This window comes from Heliangelus exortis, chromosome 4 (genome assembly GCF_036169615.1).
Source record: "Heliangelus exortis chromosome 4, bHelExo1.hap1, whole genome shotgun sequence".
Lineage (NCBI taxonomy): Eukaryota > Metazoa > Chordata > Aves > Apodiformes > Trochilidae > Heliangelus > Heliangelus exortis.
In genome coordinates this window covers 4807167-4826387 of record NC_092425.1, presented here as the reverse complement: position 1 = coordinate 4826387, position 19221 = coordinate 4807167, and the positions used below count along the sequence as shown (strand labels likewise).

The following is a 19221-nucleotide window of genomic DNA, read 5'->3' as shown; positions in this document are numbered from 1 at the left end:
AAGCACATGCTGGATTTCTTCATGGAATGAACAAAGTCTCCCTGTTTTCAAAAGTTGAGATTTATTATTTTTTTTTTTAATGAAATCACACAACTATGTGGTTTTCTACCCAAGAGCTTGTTCCTATCAGAGATTGTGCTGAAAAACAGCTGAAACTCCCCAGGATTATTTGTAACTCTGTAGTGCTGAAAATCCACTGAGCTTGGGCCTCCATTAACTATGTTTTACCAGAAGAGTTTATTGCAATGCCATATATTTTGATTATATTCTGTTTGTTTGGTACCCACATGCTGTGATCACAGGCCAGGATCCAAAAGGTCAGATGCTGCCCAGGAGCACCAAATTTAGTTACAGCTTGCATTCCCATTTATGAAGGTGTTTTAGGAATCCAAGAATGAAGCAAAAGCTATAAAAGGAAAGCACAGTGTAACAGGACAAGCCAAGCTATAAACTTCCCTCAAGGAAATCATGCAGAAGACTCAAACCCCCAGAACAAGAGGGTTTGCTACGAGCCACCAAGTGTGAGATCACTCCCTTTTTTTCCTCAGGTTTGCAACTTCTTGCAGTGCCAGATGTTGTGATCCTCAACCAAACTCTGTCCTAACCTCTGCTTAACATGTGCTAACTTCAGAGTGCCATGTGGGGGAAGAAAATCTCTCTCTGCCTGTCCTCTAGGTTGAGGGGTGAGTGGATTATCTGAGCTTTAACTCAAGCATTTAATTAAATCAAACATATCAGGGAATTGCTCAGTGAGGCAGGCTTGTCTCGCATGCTGGAGGCTGCAGAGAAAACCCTCTGAATCACCTGAAGTCATTATTTCTGGTAGTGGGACTTGGTTTCCTCTGTACAGGACACTGAGTGCAAAATCCTGGGGCATTCCAGCCCCTTCTCAGGTTGTCCAGAGCAGAGATGCAGTTTTAAAGACAAAAAGTGCACTTAGAGAGAAGCTTCCCTCTGCCTGATCCCAACTGAGGTCTGGAGGTGGTAGTGAAAGACAAAGAACACCCAAGTTACTTATATTTATTCTTTCCACTTTTCTTCCACAGTTGTATAATGTTTTCCTCTCAGGCTTGTTAGCAGAAAAGTTCACATTAAAAAAAGAAAAAAAGCTTCAAACTCACAAAAGTCTCCTTAAAATCCCTGTGAAATCATGCTTAATGAAGTGTCTTGTGTCATGTTGGTTAAGTGATAGAGGATTTTTTTTCCCTCTCGGTGGTTTCCACATGGGTGCCATCCCAATTTAATATCCTAGAATTATGTCTAATTGCTGTTCTACTCTTCTTTCCCACACCATGTGTGGCAAGGAACTTTCCTTGTGATAACAGTGCCTTAGCTTTGTATTTTTTTATATTGTTGATTTCACTCATATCCTTTTATGTCCTGCTCTGAGGCCTCTTAAAATTAATCTGTTCATAGCATGGAAAGAGAATGATTTGGCACATCTTGCACTGAGGAAACGGCTCCCCAGTGGGCAGAAATTCCCCAGGCTGGCTCCACATTTGCAAAGTGGGTGCCATGCAAGCAAGGTGGTTACACTCCCTCTACTCAGTAAGGGGTCGCAGAGTCTCCCAGGACCACGACGACTCATTCTGAATGTTTGACCTAAGTTAGATAAAACTTCCCTCCCAAAATACTTGTTTTTTCCCCTTTTTGTCTTACAAAGGGTGAAGACAATCACAAAATGAGGACACACCCCAAATAAGCAGAAAGCAAGGAGACAATATCCATAATTTCTACATTGCAGTACTTATAGTGTCTGAAGGAATATATGGTAAAAGTGTCAGGTGGATAGAAAGAAGCAGGAAGACAAACTTATAGTGTAGCTCAAACATTCCACACCAGGCAGCAAAAAAATGTATATGTAAAAAAGCCTATGTGTGCATGTAAGAACATCCTCTGCCTAATTTGTGTCTCATTGAGCAATCCAGACAACTTTTTAAGTTCCTAAATGCAAGCGCTTGTTCTGCTCCACCTTTTCTGCTAAAGCATAATCCTAGAATTGTGCTTTTTGGCATCGGGAGCGTGTGGGCCTTAGGAATAAGCAATACTGTTCCAGCACCTGATTTAGAGAAACTCCCATTTTGACACTAAAAGAGAACTGAGATTTTTCAGAACGTGCTGTTTTTACTTTGACAACCCAAACTGTCCCATTTAGTTCCTGCGTGAAAAGCAAACCTTGTGGCAGTCTGAACCTCTTTTTATCATCCCATGATCCCACTGCCTAAATGTCAGCACCAGCCCAGGCCCGTGAGCATCCTTTTGATTCCACACCCACGAGGCTTTCAGAGCTACTGAATTCACACCTTTACCAGCCCATCACCCGCTTGTGCCTTTCCCACAGACGCTGCCACCCGGGAAAGCAAAAAAGAGGATTACAACCCCTGTGCCTGCAGCCCAAGGGAGTGAAACTGTTACCTACGGACACCCTCCCCATAAGGCAGATGGAGGGGAAATAAGGGGGGCAAGGGGAAAGTGAGGGGAGAGGGGGGAATGAGGGGGGAGGGGGGAGAGGGAAATGAGAGGAGAAAGAGGAGTTAGGGGAGAGGGGGGACTGGGGGTTAAGGGGAGTGAGGGGAGAGGGAAGTGAGGGGAGAGGAAGGAAAGGGGGGAGAGGAGGGAAAGGGAAGAGGGAGAAGAGGGAGGAAAGGGGGAAGAGGGAGGAGAGGGGGAGGAGGGGGGAGAAGGGAGAGAGGGGGAAGAGGGGGAAAAAGGAGAAGAGGGGGAAGAAGAGGAAGAGGGGGAAGAAGGGGAAGAGGGGGAAGAGAGGGAAAAAGGAGAAGAGGGGGAAGAAGGGGAAGAGAGGGAAGAAGGAGAAAAGGGGGAAGAGGGGGAAGAAGGAGAAGAAGGGAGAGACGGGATAAGGGGGAAAGAGGGGGAAGAGGGGAGAGAGCGGGGAAAGGAGGGAGAGGGGAGAGAGGGGGAAAAGGGGGAAAAGGAGGAAGAAGGGGAGGAGGGGGAAGAGGGTGGAGAGGGGGGAAAGTGCGGGGAGAGGGGACTTAGAGGAGAGGGGGGAGAGGGCAGGGAGGAGAGTGAGGGGAGAGGGGGGTGAGGGAAGTGAGTGGAGACGGAAGTGAGTGCAGAGGGAAGTGAAGGGCGAGGGGAGAGGAAAGGGGAGACGGGGGAGTAATGCCGCTCTCTGCCCCCTCCCTCAGGCCCACCCCTTAAGGGTAACATGGAGGCCGGCATGAGGCCCCGGCAGTTCTCCTGACGCCACTTCCGTCCGCCCCGGTCCGCCCCTCCCGGCGGTGCCTCCCCCATGGCGGCGGTGGCTGTGGAGGGGGCAGGCGGGGGGGGTTCGGCAGCCCTGGGCGACGGCGGCGGCATCGACTACTCGGTGCATGAGGCGTGGAACGAGGCCACCAACGTCTACCTGCTGGTGGTGCTGGCCAGCCTGGCGCTCCTGGTCTACGCGCGGCGGTGAGGGGAAAGGCCGCGGCGGGAGGGAAGGGACGGATAGAGAAGGAAAGGGGGTGGGGGTCCCGTCGGGGAAGGGGTCCCGGTGGCCCAAGTTCTGTCTGGACCGGGCATCTCAGCGCCTTGACCCCCTCGCAGGAACAAGAGGAGGATTATGCGCATCTTTACCCTCCCCCCAGCCTCCGAGACGCCTCCCGAACCCAACTTCTACGACAGCATGAAGAAGATCCGCCTGAGGCAGCAGCTGGAGATGTATTCCATCGGTAAGGCAAAGAAAAGAGAGGAAGGGGCTCGGATGGAGCTGTGGGTTATACGGGGCGGGTCCAGCCTCCCCGAAGTCCTGAGGTGGGGACACTGGAGGTGAGAGGAGGTATGGAATGAGCTGTGCGATTCCAGCTGTCCAGGCAGCCCGGTGACCAAAAATTCCAGGGGGAATGGATGGATATTGTCAAAACGTGGCTGGAATTGCAAAAGTTGAGGGGACTGTGGAATCACAAGTAATGCAACGTCACACGTTGAAAATAAATTGAGAATTGTACTGTACCAACAAGTGTTTCTGCTGCTATCCTAATGTTGAAGGCCAGGATGGAGATAGGGAAGAGCCCCATGCCTCTGATGTTCCTGAGGACCAATACAGAGAAACACCTGTAGCTGAATCACATCTGCCATACATGCATGTCCAGAGAAATATTAATGAGTTGAATCCATCTTTTATTCACAAAGATACAATGTAAAGATTCTTAAACCATTAACCATGCTATTGCATTCTGTAGGAACAGTAAAAGGATGCAAGGGTAGTGGGACACTGGCACAGGTTGCCCAGGGAAGTTGTGACTGTCCCATCCCTGGCAGTGTCCAAGGTTGGATGGGGCTTGGAGCAACCTGGGCTGGTGGGAGGTGTCCCTGACCATGCAGGGGGGTTGGAACTGGATGAGCTTTAAGGTCCCTTCCAACCCAAACCATTCTATGATTCCTACAAAGGAGTGCCCGATGGCATTCATTGCTGGTGTTTGTTCTACTGTGCACAACTCTTTGATCTTTTTGACAGCCAGATTAATTTTGAAGTCAGTGTAGTTGTCAGCTTGTGGTTTGTGTATTGTGGGGGAGATGAGTGATGTGGAGATCAACCACGTAACTAATGAATCATTTGGGTCATCCGTAATAGTACTTATGAAGCCATAGTCTTTAATTTTTTTTTTCTTTTCAAACGAAAGGACCTGAATGGAATTAATAGTTTTCTGCTATTAATTTACTGACAGTTTGTTGTGAACCTACTGTTCAGCCTTTCCAAGGCCCTATGCTAAAGGAACAGTTCCATGCAGTGACCAAAACTTCCCCTTTTGTGCCTAAGTGGTGAAATTACACTACCTAATCATTAGTCTTTTCTTCCCTGTTATATTTATACATATATACAGATATGTACAGATGCACACACATACATATTTATGTATAAAATAGTGTTATCTGTGTTGATCAGTGTTTCTTTTTTTTCAGCAAGGAAGTATGAACAGCAGCAGCCACCAAAACAGACTGAAAGTGTACAGCTCTCAGTGGAATGAAGCCCTCAACTGTAGGACCTCAAGATGTATTTCCAGTGCTGCTGATAAAAGTCAGTGTGGAGCCATTTGCAATGCCTTTTAATTGATGCATTGCTGAAGGCAAGGGGAAAAGGAAGGGGGCTCTCCTTAAATCTTTGCTCTCAGTAGCATTTCTTTGAGCTCTGTGAAGTAAACTGAGTGCCTACTGAAACGTTTAACATGAAAGTACCCAGCAGAGGACAGACCTGCTCAGAGAAACCTGTGAGGTTAGAGAAGGGCAATTTTACTAATTTCTCTCTTTGTCTAAACCTTGGAAAACAGCTTCTACCTTCTCTGCTAAGGGCACACGAGAGAAGGCAAAGCAGAACCCATATGCCTGGAAACAGTTTTGTTCCTTGATCACTTGGGAACCTGGAGTGTTGCTGGCCACAGTGCAGAAAAGTTTTGCTCTCCGTGTTCACGAGGGCTGTGTATGCCACACTGTAAACCCTTCCAGGAGAAACTGAGAAGTAAAGAGTAATTTGCATGTCCAGAAGACACTTAAAGGCAATACTGTAATGTTAAAAGCAAAGGTGGTTAGCTTAATTTAGCTAAGCTGCTTTAAAGAATGGGATTCTGTATAAAAAACGTGTAAAAGAAAGATAGATTATTCTGAAGAGACATCACCCCCCCCCGGTTAATTTTTTCATTTCAGGTAAATCACAAAATTGATTAATTTAAAGAATACCGCAGAAATAATTTCTCAATAAAAGCACTTGATAATGAAAACTACAGTGTCATGCTGTAATTCCTAATGTTAGCAATTTAAGGAGGCTGAGTGGTGAGCAGAACCCTAACAACAGCACTGAGAGCTGGAAGCATATGCCCAGAAAAGGGAATTCTTCCAGTTCCGTGCTAAAATAGATTTAAGTCTTGGAGTGGTGGTAAACAGCACCGCAGGTCCATCCAGATCCAGGGCAACTTGGTTTTCTTCACCCAATCTTCCCCATTAGATTGAAATTATTTGTATTTCAGTGTCCACAGGGACAGTAAAATACAGTCTGGGCCGGCAACAAACGTCTGAGCGGGTTAGCCCCGTGAAAAGGGCTGCAGAGGGGAGGTCCGGTGCCGGTGGCCACTCCCGCATCCTCTGTGCGCGTAACCGCGCGGAACAGCAGCGCGGCCGCGGGATGCGCGGAGGAAGCGACGGGCGGGAGAAGGCGGGAAGAGCCAGACCTGCCGGCAGCTCAGCCCGGAGGCGTCTGAGTTCATCTCCCTCCCTCCCTCCCTCCACGTGGGTGCCGGCTCCACGTGGTTCCGGCTCCGCACCCCGTTATTCGGTACCGACGCCGGCCGAACCCGCTTCCCCCACACCCCGCCCGGACTTGCCGCGCTTCCCCCCCCTTCCCGCCGACCTCACTTCCTGCTCCCGTTTCCGCCTCCGGGGCCGTGCCGGCTGCGTTTGCCGCTGCCGGTGCTGCCGCTACCGCCGCTGCTCGGAGGGCGCCCGTCGGGGGTGAGTGGGTCCGTGGCGGGGAAACACGCGTGGGGCTGCCCCGCCCTCGCCCCTCCCCTCGCCCCCTCCGCGCTGTGTCTGCGGGGGCTGCGCGGGGCGGGAAGGGGGAAGGCAGGGGCCGCCTGAGGAGAAAGCGCGGGAGGGGGGAGCCGGGAAAATGAAGGACCGGTGCCGGTTCCGCTGGAGGCCCCTCGGGCAGGCTGCGTGCCGCAGGACCGGGTGGGTTTTTCCTTCCATCTTCCGCGGGAGGGCTCTGCAGCCTCCTGCGATCAGCGTCACGCCGCAGCGCTGCACTGGCGTGGGGATGAGGAGGCTCGGCATTCCCTCCCTCATTCCCTCCTTCCATGCCTTTCACCGGCACTGCCCTGGAGAGCGGTCAGCTAGGGAACGGGCATGGCGGGGCTCGGTCCTTCCTCATGGCTCGGATTGGTACCGCTCGCCAGGCGGTCCCCAGCAGCCATCCGGTGCGGCTCCATCCTTTTCCATAAAGCGGCATGTCAGAAGGAGCTCACTCTTCCCAGTTTTCTCAGTTCAGCCGTCTGCTTCTAGCCCAATGATTTTACGGTTTTCCTCTCAGCGCTTAAAAAATCTCAAGCCGCTTGCGGATTTGTGGTAGCGGCATAGGTATCTCACGAACATACTCGACAAAGCATTTTCAAAGAGAAGCAACAAAAGCAAAAGCTTCTCAGGGCGCGTACCCTTTGTATTTAGGGGTGCTTGAGCCATGAGCGAATAGCAGGCAGTGGTTTGTTCTTAAGTGCAGCTTAAGTCCCATCAAAACTGAAATTCTGTCCCAGCAAAACTCTGCTCGGTTTTGTTAGGGGGTTTATGTTTCAGTTTTTCTGTACAGGTGCAGTCAGCTTTGGAAATCTTGGCACAGATTTTCTGCAGTGGTTTTTACCTATTAATTCATGGTATTGTGTGTAGAAGAAAAAGTGCTTTCTTTAATTTGTAATAAAAAAACCAAACCAGTGCTTCCAAGCAAAAGCAGGTAGGGTAGAGAAAATAGATCTGTTTTTTGTGTCCATTCATGGTGCTTGGGCTTGTAGACATGCACAGGAAGAAATTCTCAGACTCTCGTGGAACTTTGTTGATGCTGAATTACTCAATGCCTTGGATGAGGAAAACCTGTGACCTTCAAAAAAAGTGTGCCAAAGTTATCTTTAGTAGCATTTATTTTTGAGAATGCAGTAGAGAGGCAGATCTCCCTAGCTTACCCAATGCTGCTTAAAAAGCTGTTATGATATGTAGATTTAGTGGTGTCCAACCACACAAAACATGTGAGGGAAAGCTTTCAGAGCAGTTAAAACTTTGCATCTATAAAGTATTGCAAAAAAATTGTTCTCAGTTATAACTTGGGTCTCGTTGAGAATCTGACCACTCTCTTGTGTCCATGGGAGCTGCTGAACAGTCAGATCATTGGAAATGCAGCTTTCAGATGGAGTTTCAACCATGTCTCTATAATCTTATGTGAAAACCATAATCTGCTGTTAAGTGGTGGAAGAGTTATCTCTCATAACTAAAATGTGGGTAGCTTGTATTTTTATTCAGTGCTGCACAGAAGATCAAAGCTTTTTCAACAGAGCTTTATAAATGCTCTGACAAGGTTCAGGGGGATTTAAAATAGTTCCAAGCTATGATGATAGCAACATGTGTTTAAAGATGAAGACACTGTAAACTCTCTGGGCCTTGTAGTGAAAATATCTCCCCCCATGTCGTGAACATTTTCAGTCCAGTGTTACATGCCTGGATAGCACAAATTGGCACATGCAGGCCAGATCCAAGAGAGAATGTAGCCTGTAACAGCATCCATGGTGACTTACAGCCAAGAGTTACAAATTTCAGCAGCATGATACTCAGATGGTGCTAAACTTGTGCTCAAACTTCCCTTCCAAAACTGCCTAATCCATCCAGAAGACCTGCAGAGGAAACCTTTGCTGTACAGATTGTACTACTGGTGCCAGTAGAAACTCTGAAAATGGGCAGAAGATCCCAGTGCCTTCACCTGAGGATGCTTTGTAGGGAAGCCTTTTCGGTGCAGGGCAAAATTATTCATTGAGAATATTCCAACCTATGATGGGTCCTTCTGTAGTTTGCATTTTGCATATATGATTGAGCAGCTTTGGCCAAAAGCCTGGTGACAGCACAGGGCTCTGGAATGTCTCTCAGTTGCCTGGGCAGTTTATTCATGTTAGTTTACTTCCGTGAGCATAATCACTCCTTTTTAAGTCCTCCTGAATTCAGGAGTGCCACTGCTATTGAGCAAGCTGAAATTATACACGCTGCAGAGAGCAATGTGGGTATGTTGCAACTTAGCCTTTCTTTTGGAGGATTTTGCCCCAGCCCTAATTTCTACATTAAAGAGATTGAAAATTGTCTCTGCATGCCTTCTTCAGTGAGGACAAAGCACCTTGTTTGAAAAGGTGTAATTAACTCCTTGATGTCTTTGGCTTGTTAGACCTAAAGAGCAAGAGTGTGAGGGGGAGGCTTGCTGACAAAGCACAGTCATCAGCTATGGTTGCTTGTGCTCCAAATCAGCATTCCCTTTCCCCTCCAAACACTTAAAGCTTGGTTTAGTCACAGTAAGGAACCTGGGTGATGTCAGTTGGTTTATTAACATAGTCACTCAAACAAAAAGCAGCAGCTGATCTTGTCTTCAAGACAAGGCTGACACTGAAGACCAGAAGGTTTCAGTGCTTCAGGCCTCTTGGGAATGGAGGTAAGATCCTTTATTTTGCAGCCTTGTTCTTTTTGTGGTGGAAGTTAAGGGGTAGGAACAAGTTTCTTGCAGTCTAAAAAAGTTCCATGAGAAATTGGTGTCACCTGGGTTGGCAGGACTGCTGGCTAAGGGAGAGATACTGAGTATGACCAGAGGTACAGACTGCTGGAAGAACACCCCAAAACCAGTACAGATTTCATGAGAAATCTGACATCAGGGAGTGGAAATCAGTGCTACTTCTTCTATAGCGAAAGGAAAAAAGGGAGGAGAAAAAGAACCAAACCAAACACGTTATGTTAAGAGCAAAAGGCTCCAGATTTTTTTTAAAAAAAGCGTTTTTTCCAGCTCTTTGGTAAAAAAAAAGGCCAATAAAACGTTTCAATGCTCAGTTGTCTCTATGAAATCTGCGTTTACAGGGAAAAGGCTAAAACCTTTTTAAGAATGAAGATGCTTTGCCTGCTTTTTATAAGGAATGTCCAAGCTTTGGGTGTTACTTAAAAAAAAACCAATTCCTGATCTTTTTATGGAGTATCTAAACTCTGGGCGTTACTTTAATAAAAATAACTTCAAACTCCAAGATTAACAGATTTGCTAAAAGGAGTTAGCTCTCAATGAGAAAAGAAACAAACTGAATTTGGAATTTCTTAACCAAGCCCTCGAAGGCAATTTGTGGCAAAACTCCAGAAAAAGGAAAAAAAAAAAGCCATTTTAATGAAATAGCCATATATCTTCCTCAATTATAGGTAGGCACTACTTTGTAAAGTGATTCCTTGCAGAAGCCTAGGTGTGAGATGTTTTAGAACTGTGTTTAATCTACTAGTAAAATTAATTAAAAATCATAAAAAGGGGCTGCTCAAATCAGGGATTTGCTGAAACTGGAGTGTGAGGAAGTACCTTATGTTTGCACATCTGAAAAAAAACTTAGATCCTGAGTGTGCAAAGGAGTCGTTCCCTTCAGGTTCCATCAGGCTGTCAGACTTGCTGGAACTGGTTTTAGACATCCATGATATATAAGAGGCAGATGTGGATCTATAGTTTGCCCCTTGAGAAAGATTGTGGTTTGGGCAAGGTTATAGAAACGTTTCTTTTTTTTGTCATGGAATAGAATGAGGATTTGAAAAGACTCGGCTAGCAGGAGGGCTGTACCTCTTTCCAAAATATCCTCTGGAATCATCCTGGAAACACAGACTGGAATATGCTCTTGACTGACAGCACAGGGTGTGAAGCATAAATTCCTGAGCAAGGAAGACGTATGTTGGTTGTGCAACGGGGGCTCCATGTGATCTCGTTATTTCTGGTGCTTCTCTCAGATGTCTTCTGGGGAGTCAAACAGCTGCTGTAAACTTTACCCAGCACACAGCACTTGGTGTGGTTGAACAACCTTTATTTTGCCATAGCTCAGATTGTGATGCACGCTCTGATGAGTAAGTAGTAGTAGAGCCAACTTCTGTGGCACAGGTTGTAAAAAGAGAGCAGAACTCGGGGAACCTTTTTACTGCTTGATGAAAATCATGAAGGGCGAAAAATCCTCTGTATCATCTAACATAGCTGTGGTTGATGGACATCAGGGAGGGACTGTTGAAGGGATCCAATTTCTTTATACTGTAATATGGAAGGAAGGGTGGACTGACAGAAGAGGAAAACTTGCTTTTTGTTCTCAGAGGGAAGGTCAGAAGGTCAGAGGTTCAGGTTTTTCCAATCTTTTCTAAGATTTTCCAATCTTATCTATTACCATCTTGTTAAATGGTAACAACAACTGTTCTTTGCAGGAACTTTCCCTTGCTCTGGTAGAGAGCTGTGGCTCATTGTGCATTTTGATACATGGCAGTGTGGTTGCTGAATAGATCCAAATCTACAGGCAGCTAAGTGTGGAATAATGGTTCTTAGCTCAACTAAGTAACAGAATTCACATGATCTGTAAGTGGCCAGCCGATATTTTTCTTAGGAAACCGTGTACTGCTTGTATTGCACATTCATTAAGGGCTAATTTTAGCACAACAGATTGAGAATTCTAGCAGCCAAAAATACCCTTGTTGAGTCTGTTAAAAGATCTCCTTACCCAAACTCTGTTTTTGTGTGTGACAAACAGAAAATATCGCATCTTTTTTTGCTTCATAATCTGTAACGACCCAAAAGAGGTGAAAGCATTGCACTCAGGGATTGCCTCCAAGATTACTTTTGCCACTGCTGATGGGGGAATTGTTCTCTGTTATTACTGTCTTCTCTTTCAACCTCAGCAAGTCCTGCAAATGCCAAAGGCAAACCACTTGCTGGCTGACCAGAGAACCTGGAGTTGCTGTTGTGCCAGTGCTCTGAAACTTGTGGCTTGGACTCATGGCTTGTTAGAGCATTGCCTAAGAGCACTGTAGAACCATATTGAGTTCAATATATTGTCCTGACACGTGAGACAAAAGAATGGGAAAGCATTTATGGCCTCTTAGAAACAGAGTAAGAAGATCATCACTTTGGAACAGTTTCCAAGACGACTGCGTAACTATTAAACAGCATGGGGAGGTCACCAAGAAGTATGCAATGGGACAATTTAATTGCCATTATGAGACCTGTGATTTTACTGACTCTAATCAATATATGATACTAAAATAGGGAAAAATGTTGCATGTGGTTGTATTACTTAATGAGGTAAGAGTTGGCAAAGTGATGCCTGTTACCAGTTCTGTTTGTGCTATTTTGATCATTAAAGAGCTCTATCTGTTTATAGAGTGTAGGCCAGGACAGGAGTTTTCTCTTGACCAGTTGCTTGCCTTAAGATCCTTCTAAAGAGGGATGAAATGGTATAATTTGCTTTTTGTTTGAGACAAAGAAGTATCCTCTTGACATAATTTACCAGTTCCAAGCCTGTAATGAAAACGCTTGTGGTAAAACAGCAATGATTATGTGGTGCTTCTCTCAGATGTTGTAAAAACTCTGTCATCTCCTTGGGGGGCCATCTTCCCATAAGATGCCAGCCAGACCTACTCTTTCTCTTACAAAGGCTTTGGGATTAAGAACCTGTGTTCTGAGGTCTCAAGTTTTAGCTCCAGAGGGTGGGACAAGTAAGTGCAGCCTTGGGAAGATGATAGAATCTTAAAGCTCGAGTTTGCTTTAAGCGTCTCCCTTCCTTGTCTGCTGCTTGCATACATAATTTATTTATTTCCACCAAACTTTTGTTGAATTAAGCTGTGGCTTTTTCGTGTGATGCCTCTTAGAAGCGATGTGTGAGCAGAAACAGCAGTGACTAATCACAGCACTGGAGCTTTAGTGAGTGCTTGGCATAATGATGATGAGCATGTCTCATCCATAAGTAACAGCAGAGGCAAAAATACTTCACAGAGGAACCTGTGGCCCTCAGGAGCATCAGCTGAAGAGCAAAATGGGATTGATTTTGCTTGGTTGGACACTTGCTATTTGCTTAGGCATGGAGGAATTTGAAATCCCTCCAAATACTGTGCTCGAAGGGAGAGTTTCATGTGTGACTTTAAAAAGCCCAGCACTGTATGCTTCTTGTCTGTTCTTGTATTTATCTTGTATAATAACTTAATTTACCAGAGTTCCGTGGGGGTTCAAAGAGCACAACACAGGGCAAACCAGTTTGCTTGTAAGGGCAGCTGCTCTGGAGTGGCAAAAAGTGAGGCTGCAAGATCTGGAAGAGGGTAAGGCCTGGTGAAATTCTGATGGAGCTGATAGGTTCCAGCAGATCCCAGATATTTGGTGTATAGAAATGTTGCTGGATAACTGGTAGAAGTGGCTAAGTTGTTGTCTGAAATGCCTGCAGATTATGTTCCTGTTAACACAGCACAGTATGGCATGGGAGCTTATGCTACAAGTTGGGGAGTCTCCCCCCCTCAGAAGGGGAGGAGAGGTGGTTGGTAACTGTGCTAGTTCCCATAGTGCAAGAACAAAGGGGATGTTTAAATGAAATTGAAAATCAGTACATTTGAAACCTGGTGTAACTATACCACATGACATTACCAAGGCCAAAAGTTTAGCTGGATTCCAAGCACACCTGGATGTTTATAAATAATGACAATGTCCAGAGTTGCACTAAATAGCATTTAAAATAAATTAAGCATATAAACCTTCATGCTAGTTGATGAGGTCAGGAAGGAATTTCCCCTTTGGGTGAGTTACATCATTGTTCACTACTTGAGCTGTTCCACCTTCTGAAGCATCACAGGAGGCAGGATTCTCAAATAGATGGACAAGTGATCTGACTTATCATGGCAGTGCTTAACTTACCCTGCCTGGGTAGGATCTTGTTGAAAGGGTTTTGAGAAGTGTTTTTTTTTTTAAGGTTATCAGAGGCTGCCTGTACTGCAGCATATGTCTGCTTTCCCAGTTTCTCACTGGTGAAGAAGGACAACTGTTGACCAAGTGCCTCTAAGGAATCCTGAAAAGTGGCTGCTAACATGTCAGCATCAGCCCACATAAGGGTGGAAGCTGTGATGGGCCCAGGAGGCATTGCTCTGTAGGGTTTTGAGCAGCTGAGCTGGTGAAGATGACTTTCCTACAGCTTTCTGAGTTTTGGTGGCGCTGTGATACCTTAAACATCATCCTTTCTTTCCACTGCACAGCAGCACAGTGAAGCTTCCCTGATTTTCCTAATAACACTGAGCAGCCTCTCACCCCCTCAGAGTTCTTGGTTATATGATGTTTGTGTGTCCCTTATGTTTGTGAAGCAGGAACATTGCTCAGGGTGCTGTCTTGGTTGTTTATTCTGCAAGCCTGTTGGGCACCTGTGAAATCTCTATTCTTTTCTACCAGATTAGGTTGAAATTGGCCTTATAATTTATATTCCTGTTTGTGGGGCAGTCATTATGTAACTATAATTTTCTTGGGAAATGGGAAAATATTAGTCTTCCAAGTAAGTTGCTGTGCCATACTTTTTTTCTCAAAGTAAATAGGTGCATGAACAGTTAACACTAATTGAGGTTAATGCACCTTTAAAACATGTGCTGCTTAATCTTAAGACTTTCCCCAAGGTGTAAAGGGAAGGCTTGCTTGCCAAAATACTGGAATTGAGTTAGCAGTCTGGGAGGCTTCTGTGTTTTGTTATTGAGCTATAAAATTCTTCTGCTGGTGTTGGCTGCTATGAAGATCAAAGTTAGAAGTACCAGCCTGCCAGTAAATTGTCTCTTGAAAAGAGAACTGAAAATTCTTTGGTTGTTTCAGGTGACAGCCAGCATCAGATCTTTCTGACAATTATTAATCTTTTCCTGCAGTTTTCTTTTCACATGCAACAGTGAGCAGCCTGGATGTAAATAATAAATTGAATAACTTGTCTGCAGTTAATTTCTGGTGCTCAGAGGGAATATGTAGTTATGGTGATTATGAAACAGTCAAATTGTGCTTTCTGTTTCTTACATACAGTGATCATCATAACAGAAGATTAAGGATCACTGTGGTACAAAATAATTGGATGGTATCTGGACGTGTTCTGGATGTCTTGCTGATGGGACATGTGTGGCTGTCCTGGCTTTTGAAATCTGTGATAGTTGCCTTTTCTGGGTAGGCAGTGGCGTGTTTCTCAATAGCAGGCATGATCATTTCAGGCCTGTTTGCCTCTAAGTACTTGGGAGGGCAAGGACTTCTTCAAGGGCTCAGAATTGAAGGAGTATGTATTTTTCTTTGCAACATAATCCCTGCACAGCAAATACATTTCTGTCTGGTTACTTAACAGCTATTGTTTCTGCAATACCCTCAGTCCTGTTTCTTGCTTTAACCATCCAAAGCTCAGGTATCTTCTCTACTGCAATGTGCAAGACCCAAAGCCAAGATTTCTGTGCTCAGATGGGACTCTGTCCTTAGAGAAGTCCCTCATTTCTAGTGTAAGAGAGGCAAAGCAACCCATCATTTTTGTTGGGAGAACAAAATTGATGAAAGACGATGCTGTCTTTCTGAGTGAAGTGTGCCCAGTATATGCAGCATGCTGCTGTCAAATGGTTTTGCAGGAGAAAGGAAGATTTCAGAGGGGAGGTGGAATTCTGAGAATTTGAGATGGTAGCTGATAAGAGGTAGGATCTGCTCTGTCTCTGCTAGGAAGAGATTTTGATGCTGATGTTTATTTAAAAGATGGCCTTAACCCTAAAAGAGAGAGAGAAAATTGCTTTCATTCTCCTGTCTCACAGAGAGCTGGCTGACAGAATGGTTTTGGTGCCTGCTTATCTGCCCTGAAGGGGCTTCATGGCTGGGGAAGCTGCAGAAATAATTTCCCCTGCTCCCCCTTGCTCAGCGTTCTGGCAAAACTGTAAGGCAGGCAAATGGTCTGGGCTGCTTGTTTGCATGCAGGGTGGCTGTGTCTCCATTTTACAGATGAGTCAGCCCTTTGCCTTTCTGTTATTGGACTCTAAGCAGGGCTGCTGTTGTCTTTGGGCATGCTTGATGCCAAGTTTTGGATGGCCAGAACAGATAGGCAAGTGCCCTCCACCCCGAACTTAGAAAATACCTTTGGCACCTTGTAGTTAAACTGCTGTGATGTGAAGGGAACATCTTTTCCAATACCTGTTTAAGTGTGTAAAAATGCAGTTGTACTGAGGAAGGTGCAGAGATTATGGAGAAGTGGGGGAAGTAGAGGAGAAGCCTGTAGTTTCATTTTTCATCTGATTTGTGGGCTAGAGCTCTACTTACTTGGAAAAATGAAAAACTTGCTTAGTTTTCAATGGCAAATAAGTTAGTAGATGGGTCAGTGGTTTCTTTTAGTTGAGCTGGCTGCTGCCAACTAGTTCTGCAAGCTTGGCACCCCATGAGGTTTTTCACAGTATGTCAGGCTAGCCTGTACAGGATTTCTCTTGCTCATCCTGTCAGGAATGGAGGTGCAGATTGGGAGATTTCGTTGGTTAAATTTTGGCACGTGATATTTACGTACCTAGTGTGGCAAAAGTTTGCTTTTGTGGAAGGAAGCCTTTTATTTCCTAAAAGGAACTTGACTGAAAGTTGGGATTTTATTAAAGACACAGAGGCATATTATTATTCATCTTTCCTTGCTTCATCCCTGTGATGTTTCCTGTTTTGCTTCTTGAGATACAGGTGTCATGATGAGGAGCTTCTCAGAAACAGAAGTGGATGATGATGAGTGGAGATGAAGAAATCATACATTTAAGAAGTTCGCTCAAGTTTCCGTTACAGGCATGGAAAGTTTCTGAGACCAAGCCATGAGAGAAGAACATGAGTAAAGAAGAGGGAGATGTAGACCCAGACTTTCTAGAAGGGATTGCAGGATTTGAGAGGACGCTGCACAAACGTCACATAGTTTGCTTGCTCATTCATTTACCTGCGCCCCTGGATTGGAATGCTTTGCATACCTGTTTGGAAGCTGAAAAATCCCCTCACATCTGTGTCTTTAATATAATCATGGCTTCAAGCTTGCTTTAGGAAGAGCAGAACATTGCTGTGGTATTTATTTGTGGGTTAGATAGCTGCTGCTTTGTACTTGAAATCAATTTTGGGTTGGTTTTTTTTTTTTTTTTGTAGAAATGTATGAATATGGAGAAGAGCAGGCTATGACCAATACAAAATAGGAAATCAGGGCCTCTGTTGACATTTAATAAACAGCCTTTGCGTAGAAAGTGTGACAGGTGCATAAGCCAAAAACTAAAAATAAAGAAAAATTTAGTCATAGCCCTGTTATACGGGTAACGAGTGTCTTGTCCTTCTGTTGTCCTTAGAGGTCAGAATAAAATACTAATCAGTTCAATCTTTTTTATTTGACTGTTGGTCACAAAAGCATTCCAGATAGGTAAGATTTGCTGTTAGGGCCATGGGGTTTTAAGTGTAGATTACTTAGTATTGAGTTAGGAGAGAGCTTTTTAGGAAGGTAGTTCTTTGAACTTCTTGGCTGTTACATGAAGTATCTCCAAGGTAGCAGGAGCCTTGAAGTCCAGCAAATTGCCATGGTGTGAACAGACTTAATTGTAGTAAGTCTCTGATGCAAAGTTACTAAGACTCTGACATATATGTGTTTAAAATCACAAAATTGAATGTAATTGGCTACACTGGGCAGTTTGTCAGACGCAAATAACATCTTTATTTTTCTAATGAATTCTTATGTGTTGTTTTATCCTTAATAAAAGGCTATGGTTATTTTTGCATACTGACCAAATATTTGGCCTTTAAGAGTATATAATTAGACGGAAGAGTAAAAACAGTTGATAAAGGATTGTTTTTCTAATGAAAATAGTTTAAGATAATTCAATTTTAGTTTCTTCCGAATAGCTGTGATCAGTGTGTTGGCAGTTTTACAGTGGATATAAAGGGAACAGTTGAGAGAGAGTGGCTGAGAATATGTCCAGCTATTTTTGTAGCTAAGTTACATTTTTTCAGTTTATCCATGCAGATACTTTCACATAATTGAACAGATAAATTACAATTGGATACAAAAACTATTTGCATATAGTAATAAGTGAAAATACTAAAACCAGTAAGATTTATATTTTAAAACAGTTTTGTTGTACTAGTTTATAAGTAAATTGCAATGACTGAGAGAATCCTGGCCTATATTATGACTTTGATAGAAATTTGAATATGGGATAGTATTGTCTGTATTATATAAAATGTTTTCATGGATTTTTAGCTGCTGAAACTTGATATCAATAAACTTTAGTTGCTGTTGTTTACTGGAAAAAGGAAATCTGCAAATTTCTGTTTTCTTCATTACATTCATCTAGTTTTTCTCCCAGTATTACTCCATTCATTATATTTGCCCTTAGATTGACCTGTGAGGCACTCCAGTGTGGGTTTTTGCATGTTCCTGTGAAAGACTTGATGTAGAATTATGTCTCTAGTTTCTGCAACTTGTGTTATCTGAATAAACCATAGAAAATCCCAGGCAAAATAAAATCCTAGGGTTAGTAGCGTTGCCAGTGGGTCAGTACGTAATTCTTTTCATATTTTAAATATATTTGATAGTGACTGATGGTTCTGTTTTAACACTGATGATTGTGTTTTAAAGTAGATACAGAATGGTTTTCTGCACACCTCAGTTTCACATTAGATTAGTGACATGAGGACATCCCAGATTTAATGTACATCAGTGAATAATATGTTCTGTGTTCTCAATTACTTTGGACTTGAAAGAAACCAACTTGTAATATAGCCCAAATTTATTGTAATCTGCTTAGTTGTTTGTATTAAATGAAGAAGCACTTTACCAAGGTGTTCGTGTCTGCTGAAGTTTTAAAGCAAAATAAATAAAATTGCAGGAGATAATTGCTTAAATTGTTGGAGACAGTTTTGATTGAAATATTAAGCCCCTTTGGGGAGTAAGGTATTCCACTGTTTCAGAGCAACTCTTTTCTTCACATTTTATTTACTGGACTTAATTCAATATCTGGTTAACTCAAAGCTGAGGAATTGATTGGCAGTTGAAAAAAAAAGGCATAATTAATTATGTGTAGAAGAAATGGAAGAAGTAACAACTACTTTAACTTCTTAAGGTCTTGGTGACCAGAAACAACCAGCTTATTAATAGATTCCTTGTTTACTTCTTTAAAGGAGAAATATTTTATATGCTTATTTCTGCCTATTCAGAGTTCTGTACTGATCCACTTGCTAATTTGTTTTATGGATAACACTGAGTGATTTTTCCTTATCAGTAAGACAGAGGTAGATTCTGGTCCCTTGCAAGAAATGTGCTCCCTGTGTGTTTCCATACTTCAAAGGATTCTTCACATGGCATGGTTGTTATACCTGGTTTGCTGTAGATTAAATTTTTGGTTTTGGTGGTGGGTGGGTTTTTTTGCTGTTTGATTTTTGGGTTTTTTTACTGGGTAATTTTCTGCTGGTTTGCTTGGTTATTATGCTTTTTTTCCCCTGATACTTTGGTGGTCTGCTGGAATTTGCACCCTACCTTAGAGTGCTGTGGGTTTTCTCTCAGTGCTTGTGTGGAGTGGAGAGGTGTTTGTCACCTCTGTGCCATTCCCATTGTTGGGTTGGTCATTTTCTTCAAGGAAAATGCATATGCCTAGAGAAGCTCCCCCTGTTCAAGCTGTGGTGGGTGTAGCAGGATCCTGGCAATGTTACCTCCGGTTCTCACCCTTCTCCAGAAAGGAAGGGAAGAGGGA

General features: G+C 43.9%; 2 protein-coding genes across 3 annotated transcripts in view; both read left to right on the top strand.

The window, feature by feature from the left end:
• The first annotated feature begins 3223 nt into the window (after positions 1–3223).
• Positions 3224–5720, top strand: SMIM19 (small integral membrane protein 19). The gene is made up of 3 exons (XM_071742718.1): positions 3224–3417; positions 3553–3677; positions 4909–5720. The coding sequence occupies exons 1-3, from the start codon at positions 3257–3259 to the stop codon at positions 4971–4973; spliced, it is 351 nt and encodes a 116-aa protein (XP_071598819.1). The 5' UTR covers positions 3224–3256; the 3' UTR covers positions 4974–5720.
• A 583-nt stretch (positions 5721–6303) lies between these two features.
• Positions 6304–19221, top strand: part of SLC20A2 (solute carrier family 20 member 2) — a 58164-nt gene continuing 45246 nt past the window's right edge. Inside the window, exon 1 of one of the 2 annotated variants that reach the window (XM_071742712.1) lies at positions 6304–6447. The gene's annotated coding sequence lies outside the window, so the exon portion shown is untranslated. Of the gene's footprint in view, positions 6448–9036; positions 9167–19221 lie in introns of those variants that run through there. The other variant, XM_071742714.1, reaches the window with a different exon arrangement.

Coding starts and splice junctions, on each gene's coding strand:
- SMIM19 (XM_071742718.1), top strand. CDS start 3,257: ATGGCGGCGGTGGCTGTGGAGGGGGCAGGCGGGGGGGGTTCGGCAGCC. Junction 3,418..3,552: donor CTCCTGGTCTACGCGCGGCG/GTGAGGGGAAAG, acceptor ACCCCCTCGCAG/GAACAAGAGGAGGATTATGC. Junction 3,678..4,908: donor GCTGGAGATGTATTCCATCG/GTAAGGCAAAGA, acceptor CTTTTTTTTCAG/CAAGGAAGTATGAACAGCAG.